This window comes from Orbicella franksi, chromosome 3 (assembly GCF_964199315.1).
Source record: "Orbicella franksi chromosome 3, jaOrbFran1.1, whole genome shotgun sequence".
Taxonomy (NCBI): domain Eukaryota; kingdom Metazoa; phylum Cnidaria; class Anthozoa; order Scleractinia; family Merulinidae; genus Orbicella; species Orbicella franksi.
In genome coordinates, this window is record NC_138147.1 from 5,636,559 (window position 1) to 5,647,710 (window position 11,152).

Below are 11,152 nucleotides of genomic sequence, written 5' to 3' on the forward strand. Positions count from 1 at the left end.
TTTACTCTTTACTCTTTACTCTTTACTCTTTACTCTTTACTCTTTACTCTTTACTCTTTACTCTTTACTCTTTACTCTTTACTCTTTACTCTTTACTCTTTACTCTTTACTCTTTACTCTTTACTCTTTACTCTTTACTCTTTACTCTTTACTCTTTACTCTTTACTCTTTACTCTTTACTCTTTACTCTTTACTCTTTACTCTTTACTCTTTACTCTTTACTCTTTACTCTTTACTCTTTACTCTTTACTCTTTACTCTTTACTCTTTACTCTTTACTCTTTACTCTTTACTCTTTACTCTTTACTCTTTACTCTTTACTCTTTACTCTTTACTCTTTACTCTTTACTCTTTACTCTTTACTCTTTACTCTTTACTCTTTACTCTTTACTCTTTACTCTTTACTCTTTACTCTTTACTCTTTACTCTTTACTCTTTACTCTTTACTCTTTACTCTTTACTCTTTACTCTTTACTCTTTACTCTTTACTCTTTACTCTTTACTCTTTACTCTTTACTCTTTACTCTTTACTCTTTACTCTTTACTCTTTACTCTTTACTCTTTACTCTTTACTCTTTACTCTTTACTCTTTACTCTTTACTCTTTACTCTTTACTCTTTACTCTTTACTCTTTACTCTTTACTCTTTACTCTTTACTCTTTACTCTTTACTCTTTACTCTTTACTCTTTACTCTTTACTCTTTACTCTTTACTCTTTACTCTTTACTCTTTACTCTTTACTCTTTACTCTTTACTCTTTACTCTTTACTCTTTACTCTTTACTCTTTACTCTTTACTCTTTACTCTTTACTCTTTACTCTTTACTCTTTACTCTTTACTCTTTACTCTTTACTCTTTACTCTTTACTCTTTACTCTTTACTCTTTACTCTTTACTCTTTACTCTTTACTCTTTACTCTTTACTCTTTACTCTTTACTCTTTACTCTTTACTCTTTACTCTTTACTCTTTACTCTTTACTCTTTACTCTTTACTCTTTACTCTTTACTCTTTACTCTTTACTCTTTACTCTTTACTCTTTACTCTTTACTCTTTACTCTTTACTCTTTACTCTTTACTCTTTACTCTTTACTCTTTACTCTTTACTCTTTACTCTTTACTCTTTACTCTTTACTCTTTACTCTTTACTCTTTACTCTTTACTCTTTACTCTTTACTCTTTACTCTTTACTCTTTACTCTTTACTCTTTACTCTTTACTCTTTACTCTTTACTCTTTACTCTTTACTCTTTACTCTTTACTCTTTACTCTTTACTCTTTACTCTTTACTCTTTACTCTTTACTCTTTACTCTTTACTCTTTACTCTTTACTCTTTACTCTTTACTCTTTACTCTTTACTCTTTACTCTTTACTCTTTACTCTTTACTCTTTACTCTTTACTCTTTACTCTTTACTCTTTACTCTTTACTCTTTACTCTTTACTCTTTACTCTTTACTCTTTACTCTTTACTCTTTACTCTTTACTCTTTACTCTTTACTCTTTACTCTTTACTCTTTACTCTTTACTCTTTACTCTTTACTCTTTACTCTTTACTCTTTACTCTTTACTCTTTACTCTTTACTCTTTACTCTTTACTCTTTACTCTTTACTCTTTACTCTTTACTCTTTACTCTTTACTCTTTACTCTTTACTCTTTACTCTTTACTCTTTACTCTTTACTCTTTACTCTTTACTCTTTACTCTTTACTCTTTACTCTTTACTCTTTACTCTTTACTCTTTACTCTTTACTCTTTACTCTTTACTCTTTACTCTTTACTCTTTACTCTTTACTCTTTACTCTTTACTCTTTACTCTTTACTCTTTACTCTTTACTCTTTACTCTTTACTCTTTACTCTTTACTCTTTACTCTTTACTCTTTACTCTTTACTCTTTACTCTTTACTCTTTACTCTTTACTCTTTACTCTTTACTCTTTACTCTTTACTCTTTACTCTTTACTCTTTACTCTTTACTCTTTACTCTTTACTCTTTACTCTTTACTCTTTACTCTTTACTCTTTACTCTTTACTCTTTACTCTTTACTCTTTACTCTTTACTCTTTACTCTTTACTCTTTACTCTTTACTCTTTACTCTTTACTCTTTACTCTTTACTCTTTACTCTTTACTCTTTACTCTTTACTCTTTACTCTTTACTCTTTACTCTTTACTCTTTACTCTTTACTCTTTACTCTTTACTCTTTACTCTTTACTCTTTACTCTTTACTCTTTACTCTTTACTCTTTACTCTTTACTCTTTACTCTTTACTCTTTACTCTTTACTCTTTACTCTTTACTCTTTACTCTTTACTCTTTACTCTTTACTCTTTACTCTTTACTCTTTACTCTTTACTCTTTACTCTTTACTCTTTACTCTTTACTCTTTACTCTTTACTCTTTACTCTTTACTCTTTACTCTTTACTCTTTACTCTTTACTCTTTACTCTTTACTCTTTACTCTTTACTCTTTACTCTTTACTCTTTACTCTTTACTCTTTACTCTTTACTCTTTACTCTTTACTCTTTACTCTTTACTCTTTACTCTTTACTCTTTACTCTTTACTCTTTACTCTTTACTCTTTACTCTTTACTCTTTACTCTTTACTCTTTACTCTTTACTCTTTACTCTTTACTCTTTACTCTTTACTCTTTACTCTTTACTCTTTACTCTTTACTCTTTACTCTTTACTCTTTACTCTTTACTCTTTACTCTTTACTCTTTACTCTTTACTCTTTACTCTTTACTCTTTACTCTTTACTCTTTACTCTTTACTCTTTACTCTTTACTCTTTACTCTTTACTCTTTACTCTTTACTCTTTACTCTTTACTCTTTACTCTTTACTCTTTACTCTTTACTCTTTACTCTTTACTCTTTACTCTTTACTCTTTACTCTTTACTCTTTACTCTTTACTCTTTACTCTTTACTCTTTACTCTTTACTCTTTACTCTTTACTCTTTACTCTTTACTCTTTACTCTTTACTCTTTACTCTTTACTCTTTACTCTTTACTCTTTACTCTTTACTCTTTACTCTTTACTCTTTACTCTTTACTCTTTACTCTTTACTCTTTACTCTTTACTCTTTACTCTTTACTCTTTACTCTTTACTCTTTACTCTTTACTCTTTACTCTTTACTCTTTACTCTTTACTCTTTACTCTTTACTCTTTACTCTTTACTCTTTACTCTTTACTCTTTACTCTTTACTCTTTACTCTTTACTCTTTACTCTTTACTCTTTACTCTTTACTCTTTACTCTTTACTCTTTACTCTTTACTCTTTACTCTTTACTCTTTACTCTTTACTCTTTACTCTTTACTCTTTACTCTTTACTCTTTACTCTTTACTCTTTACTCTTTACTCTTTACTCTTTACTCTTTACTCTTTACTCTTTACTCTTTACTCTTTACTCTTTACTCTTTACTCTTTACTCTTTACTCTTTACTCTTTACTCTTTACTCTTTACTCTTTACTCTTTACTCTTTACTCTTTACTCTTTACTCTTTACTCTTTACTCTTTACTCTTTACTCTTTACTCTTTACTCTTTACTCTTTACTCTTTACTCTTTACTCTTTACTCTTTACTCTTTACTCTTTACTCTTTACTCTTTACTCTTTACTCTTTACTCTTTACTCTTTACTCTTTACTCTTTACTCTTTACTCTTTACTCTTTACTCTTTACTCTTTACTCTTTACTCTTTACTCTTTACTCTTTACTCTTTACTCTTTACTCTTTACTCTTTACTCTTTACTCTTTACTCTTTACTCTTTACTCTTTACTCTTTACTCTTTACTCTTTACTCTTTACTCTTTACTCTTTACTCTTTACTCTTTACTCTTTACTCTTTACTCTTTACTCTTTACTCTTTACTCTTTACTCTTTACTCTTTACTCTTTACTCTTTACTCTTTACTCTTTACTCTTTACTCTTTACTCTTTACTCTTTACTCTTTACTCTTTACTCTTTACTCTTTACTCTTTACTCTTTACTCTTTACTCTTTACTCTTTACTCTTTACTCTTTACTCTTTACTCTTTACTCTTTACTCTTTACTCTTTACTCTTTACTCTTTACTCTTTACTCTTTACTCTTTACTCTTTACTCTTTACTCTTTACTCTTTACTCTTTACTCTTTACTCTTTACTCTTTACTCTTTACTCTTTACTCTTTACTCTTTACTCTTTACTCTTTACTCTTTACTCTTTACTCTTTACTCTTTACTCTTTACTCTTTACTCTTTACTCTTTACTCTTTACTCTTTACTCTTTACTCTTTACTCTTTACTCTTTACTCTTTACTCTTTACTCTTTACTCTTTACTCTTTACTCTTTACTCTTTACTCTTTACTCTTTACTCTTTACTCTTTACTCTTTACTCTTTACTCTTTACTCTTTACTCTTTACTCTTTACTCTTTACTCTTTACTCTTTACTCTTTACTCTTTACTCTTTACTCTTTACTCTTTACTCTTTACTCTTTACTCTTTACTCTTTACTCTTTACTCTTTACTCTTTACTCTTTACTCTTTACTCTTTACTCTTTACTCTTTACTCTTTACTCTTTACTCTTTACTCTTTACTCTTTACTCTTTACTCTTTACTCTTTACTCTTTACTCTTTACTCTTTACTCTTTACTCTTTACTCTTTACTCTTTACTCTTTACTCTTTACTCTTTACTCTTTACTCTTTACTCTTTACTCTTTACTCTTTACTCTTTACTCTTTACTCTTTACTCTTTACTCTTTACTCTTTACTCTTTACTCTTTACTCTTTACTCTTTACTCTTTACTCTTTACTCTTTACTCTTTACTCTTTACTCTTTACTCTTTACTCTTTACTCTTTACTCTTTACTCTTTACTCTTTACTCTTTACTCTTTACTCTTTACTCTTTACTCTTTACTCTTTACTCTTTACTCTTTACTCTTTACTCTTTACTCTTTACTCTTTACTCTTTACTCTTTACTCTTTACTCTTTACTCTTTACTCTTTACTCTTTACTCTTTACTCTTTACTCTTTACTCTTTACTCTTTACTCTTTACTCTTTACTCTTTACTCTTTACTCTTTACTCTTTACTCTTTACTCTTTACTCTTTACTCTTTACTCTTTACTCTTTACTCTTTACTCTTTACTCTTTACTCTTTACTCTTTACTCTTTACTCTTTACTCTTTACTCTTTACTCTTTACTCTTTACTCTTTACTCTTTACTCTTTACTCTTTACTCTTTACTCTTTACTCTTTACTCTTTACTCTTTACTCTTTACTCTTTACTCTTTACTCTTTACTCTTTACTCTTTACTCTTTACTCTTTACTCTTTACTCTTTACTCTTTACTCTTTACTCTTTACTCTTTACTCTTTACTCTTTACTCTTTACTCTTTACTCTTTACTCTTTACTCTTTACTCTTTACTCTTTACTCTTTACTCTTTACTCTTTACTCTTTACTCTTTACTCTTTACTCTTTACTCTTTACTCTTTACTCTTTACTCTTTACTCTTTACTCTTTACTCTTTACTCTTTACTCTTTACTCTTTACTCTTTACTCTTTACTCTTTACTCTTTACTCTTTACTCTTTACTCTTTACTCTTTACTCTTTACTCTTTACTCTTTACTCTTTACTCTTTACTCTTTACTCTTTACTCTTTACTCTTTACTCTTTACTCTTTACTCTTTACTCTTTACTCTTTACTCTTTACTCTTTACTCTTTACTCTTTACTCTTTACTCTTTACTCTTTACTCTTTACTCTTTACTCTTTACTCTTTACTCTTTACTCTTTACTCTTTACTCTTTACTCTTTACTCTTTACTCTTTACTCTTTACTCTTTACTCTTTACTCTTTACTCTTTACTCTTTACTCTTTACTCTTTACTCTTTACTCTTTACTCGGGAGGAGATGACATTTGCAGCTTCAGTAGCCCATCCAACTATTAACCTTATCCAGCAGGTCTTAACTTAAGTGATATAGCCATCACCGGTACTGCCCCTGGGCTACTGCTTCGCCCCTGAGAAAATAGGAAAATTTTAACAGTTTTAACGTTTTTAATAAAGATAGCAAATACACGGTTTTTGAAATTTAAGTAACCGTAAATCAGATATAATAGCGTTTTTCCGGAAAAATCTCCGTTTCAAAATTACTTTTTAAAATAAACAACATCGGAAACTTTTAACAAAGATGGAGTTAAGCTTGAAAAGTTTGTTACAGCATCAAACTCTCCCGGACCAAGACGAAGCCTTTTGGTGTTAGTTTAAAAGATTGAAATTTATTACTGCAATTTCAAACTATTGATATTATTTGTCATAGTTTTGATCGATTTTAAGGTTGATGTTTTTGCACAAAGCGACTGAATTTGGTAAGAGTTGGGCAGATCTCGCCTGAGTGTATTGACGGTGTCCCGCGGAAGCAGTCCAGCATCACAAGCATTTTTCAGTGAATGAAATAGGCTGAAAACAAAACTAAAACAGAGGTATATACGTGGTGGAGACTACCATTTATTTTCCCGGTTGGCTAAAGTAGAAAAGAATACGGTTTTTGAATGAATCCGCAACATGTTCCCTAAGAGAACAAGTCCCCGGGAAACAGAAGTTTCTAGCTTCCCGACTATTCTGCTGTCAATAATCTTATTGCAAGGCGACGGCAACCCTACCCACTCAAGGAACCGATGACGAAGGCACTATAGGCGAGATTTACATTGCTCCAGAAAAAATATTTTTATTAATATGAGTTAGTTTCGTTTCTCTTCTTCGTGGACACAAAAGTACTTGATTTAGTTTTCAGGCAACTTCTTTACTTGTTTGAATTATTGCTGTTTAAGTAAACAGTTAATAACTCCAAATCAGAGTTGTGAAGTTTCAAAGTTGGGGGAGTTTTCTGGGCAAACGCCTCACGACTGTCATTTCTGTCGATTTGAGCGTTACCGATGGTTTTAAGTTGTTTGTTTACTTCGTTACGTCTTTTTTTTAGACCAAACGATACTGTGCATAATTATGCTACTACTTTTGTGAAGGTGCAATGTTGCATGATCATTTTATACGGTATGTGCTATGCCGTAATCATGTTCATTGTGCTCGAGGTGCAAAGTTTTTTCTTTTTTGACAAACAAAGCCCGTAATGTGATAACGAAGTTTGAACTGGTTTATTATTAAAAAGTTTGGAATTTTGCGGTCTTCCTGCCTGCTAGCGGAAAGCGGTATTTTTTACGGCATTCTTACTGTTACAGTTTTGAGAAGAAAACGTGGTGGTTTCGAATTATCTCTCGCTCTCTCTCTATAAAGCATTAACAATAAAGCCAAACAAATTACCTACCAATTAGGCTACTCAACCATACCAAAACCAAAGTAACTGCTTGATTACTTTCCAAACTCAATTGAAAACCGCTCTACCGGTCACGAATGCCAGCCATATGATATCAACAACATGACATTAATTATTCCTCTCTATTTTTTTTAATGTTCCGTAACTGACTTATATAATATGAAACAAGCTTTCCCTCGTACCCTCAACCTCAAAAGGCCTTGGAAAGAAATAAAACGCTCAATAAAGCCCTCGTCACTTGGTAGAGCTTTTAACACTGTGTTACCATTTTTCATCAGCTACGCGGAAATGGCTAAAGGTACTGAGAACAGAGAATCCATGAGGCACATGAACCCAGTTGCAGAAGAAGCCATGTCAGTAGCAAGCTCTTCAGATGATTCAGCTGCTGCTGCGGCAGTGTTCCGACATCTTGGTACGTAATATTCACTAAATAATAATTTAAAAAATCAGTTTTTTATTCCCTAGCAATTAATCATTTGGGTCAAACGTGCCATTTTCCATTTTTGGTAAAGCCTCTTGAAAACGCAGCCGAATCTATTCTCCGTTGCTTTATTAACCAGTCATAAAATTGAAATCAGTTATTAAGTTAATCTTCCAGAAAACATCGAAAATGTTGTTCGAGCATTTTTTCGTGCCGAGTAGTCAAAAAAAAAAAAAGAGAAATAAACTTATAAGAATATAAAGCCGTCTTTTCGGTCAAAAAAGAAGTATTGTGATTAAATGCCTCACTGGCTTTGTTAAGTTTTGTCTTAGCTTTTGGACATCTCATTTTTTTTTTCCCGAAAAGATCGCAGATGAGAATCCAACTACACAGCCAAATTCCCATTGCCCTCAGATTTCTTATAAAAAGTTTAGCGCTATTTGATTTCTACCACGTGTTCATTCTATTTTGTCAGAAACTGCTCTCGTGGGAAAGATTCGACGAACAAAAACTTCGGAAAGATTTTCAAAGTGAACGTACTCTGAGTCAATCAGGTTTTTTTCTTTTCTTCCTGTTTCATAAGACAACCTCATGCGTCAAAGAATAGACGGAGAACTCGAACAACTGAGGAGTAATGTGCATAGAATCCTTTCTGAACAGCAGCAAGAATTCGCTCAAGTTTTTGGTCTTCACGATGAACATTCTTCTTCGGAGGTAATTAAGTCACATCTTAGTTCGTATCATTGGTGGCGAGTTGCTTCCAATAACTTTGCATATTGCAGTGACCACTTTCTTCCCTCTGTTACCTAGTTGAGGAGACTCTTTCTTTTCCACCATATAGTATACTAGCATTGCTTCAGTTGCAGGTGCACCCTTGCCAAGCAGAGGCATCAAGCTATCGCAGCGCCGGAGAAATTTGAAAATTTAAAAATCAACGGTTATTTTAGATTTGTGTTCGAGGAAAACTTGGAGAAGAAAATAACATGATTATCACCGATGCCATCGTTTTCTAAAAGCTCCGATATCAAAATATTTCCGTTCAAACTAAGGCAAAGGTATTTTTAATTCCTTCGGTTTGAGGTCTTTGAAGAGCGTTTTCGAAAATTTCCGTTTTCGGGAGGGATTAGTGTGGACGTTGGACCTCAACCGTAGAAATAAAATTAAGATTTCAAATTTCTCCAGCATAGTGTGGACGGGGCCTTATATTCTACTATAAATGAAATTTAGCCATGCTTTGAACTTTTTTTCAACTTGGCTTTCTGTGAATAAGTGCGGCCCGCCTTAAATTAGGGCGCTATTGTTAACTTCATCGCACCGTGGGATTTACGTTGCACCTTCAACCGTTTGATTGACAGCAGCTGAAATCTCTAAAGAGACTCAGATATTCCCAAAGCTAACTCTGTGGAACAATCGGTTCAGCAGACTGGTTCTGGACATACAAATTATTATGCCACGAGTCGATAAACTAGGCACTACAAGTGCATGTCGCGGAAGATAATAACATTCTGGAAGAAATGTAAAATTTATTACATCTGCCGAATTATTCTATTCACCGATGCGACGGCCAACGCGTCGGCCGACGCAAAGGTAAAAAGCCGATCCCGACAACGCGTCGGCTAACGGGTTGGTAGACAGTCGGTCAGTCGGCGACTGTCGACCGACGCGTTTGCCGACGCATTGATAGGATCGGATTCTTTAGCTTCACCAATTATCGAATCAATTAATGTTCTGTTACAGGCATCGACATCGCATGTTGTCCCCCAGAGTAACTATGGTGATGACACAAGTTCAGGTTAGTGCCATTCGTATAAATGGGAGTGGACTCAATTCAAGTCTAGGGGCTCATGGTCTTTTGGATGCTTCAAAAATCCAATTTTAGGCTTTCGGGCATCGAGATAAAATATACTGAACCCAGTTAGAGATTGTCCTGGCTACATGAACAAAAGCCGAGCCTTTAGTAGTACTCAGTAACAAAAACTATAACCATAAGCTTAGCTACTAGCAACATATCCGTATGTTATCATTAAATTGTGGTGGATTCGCAATCTGCCTTGAGCAGCAATCAGCCACTACATGCTAGGGAAACCCAGAATGATCTGTAGTTTTGTTTTGCACCTACTGATAGTTTTTCTTAACGTGTATGAAATAAAGATCACGTCCGAGTATATATCTATAAATTAATATCGGCCACCCTCACGACCCATGACCCAGCTGATGAAGGTTGTATTATTTTATTACTGTTTTACATGTATTTACCTGTTACCTTTACCCCGTAATAGATGAATGTCAATTTCTGGCGGAGGATGGGTCGGATTGTGAAGCTACGATGATAACACAGTAAGTTAACAGGATAATAATGATGCTCTTTTTCCCGGCGCTTTCCTTCTTCATATCCAGTTTAACATTTTAAAAATTATTAAACCAGCTGCAGGAGAAAGAAACAAATAGTATCTATACACATGAACGATGCTATGTGAGGCCTGGTTTACTTTAGGAACAGGATCAAAACGGCTTGAAAACCAAAGCAGAAGTATAAGCAGATAAAGATAACCGGGAAATTGAATGTCCGCCCATCTTTCTGGTTTTCTTATATATTATTATTATTTCCGTTGAGCGGAAAGAAAGGGGGCAGGGGGTGGGAATAGCACTCCTGCGTCCTAAAAGCTGTCGCGTTAACTGCTAATGCCCGCTTTTTCTTAATTTATTGGATACGCTCTGGAAAATTCTAATCCTACGTTTGATATTGCGCTTTTTCTCTCCTCGTAACGTTTTATGACTGGCCATAGACTCGTCATCTCTAAACCGATCTACACTAATTTAATTTAAAGGTACGGTAATTTTACGATAGAATTGATCAAATTTATTTGCTTCTCAAAACCAACAGATACGACTACGACGAACAGCTTTGTTCAAATTGCAAGTCAGCCCTGGGAGCCGCGACCACAAGGCAAGAAGAAGACAAAGAAGAAGAGGAGAAGATAGTCATGAATTACCTGTTACGTCTAATGACCGCTTCTTCGAAATTAACCAATACATTGAAACGAAAAGAATACCGAACTTAAGGCTATAGGTTCACTAAGCGATAGAGAAGACTGTTGGGTTTCTATTTTTAATTTGACACGGAAATCCTTCCCGACCCCTGGTATGTGAGAGGAAGAGAATCCCTTTCGTGTTGAGGCTTGAAAAGCATGTAGACATCTGATGTGAATAAAGAAAAGTGCGTAAATTAAAAATAACGCCCGAATATTTTGAAGTATATAAGACCCAGAGGTAGAAGTAATTGTTGACTCGCCACAAACCCCACAAAACTCAACCTCTCTTCTTCCTACGAAGAAGGGAGACTGCAGGGCTCAAGTTGGCGCGAAAAAGTTTAAGCTACAGTCGATGACCACTACATGAAGCAGCAATTGCTTTCGC

General features: G+C 33.6%; 1 protein-coding gene across 1 annotated transcript; it reads left to right on the top strand.

The window, feature by feature from the left end:
• The first annotated feature begins 8,240 nt into the window (after nt 1-8,240).
• LOC145480893 (uncharacterized) lies at nt 8,241-11,012 on the top strand. The gene is made up of 4 exons (XM_081459231.1): nt 8,241-8,449; nt 9,473-9,527; nt 10,015-10,072; nt 10,620-11,012. The coding sequence occupies exons 1-4, from the start codon at nt 8,327-8,329 to the stop codon at nt 10,795-10,797; spliced, it is 414 nt and encodes a 137-aa protein (XP_081315357.1). The 5' UTR covers nt 8,241-8,326; the 3' UTR covers nt 10,798-11,012.
• Nucleotides 11,013-11,152: the final 140 nt, after the last annotated feature.

Bases quoted from the DNA above. Each gene is read 5' to 3' on its own strand.
- LOC145480893 (XM_081459231.1), top strand. From the start codon at position 8,327: ATGCGTCAAAGAATAGACGGAGAACTCGAACAACTGAGGAGTAATGTG. The intron at 8,450-9,472 runs GTAATTAAGTCA...GTTCTGTTACAG, and splicing joins ATGAACATTCTTCTTCGGAG to GCATCGACATCGCATGTTGT. The intron at 10,073-10,619 runs GTAAGTTAACAG...CAAAACCAACAG, and splicing joins GAAGCTACGATGATAACACA to ATACGACTACGACGAACAGC.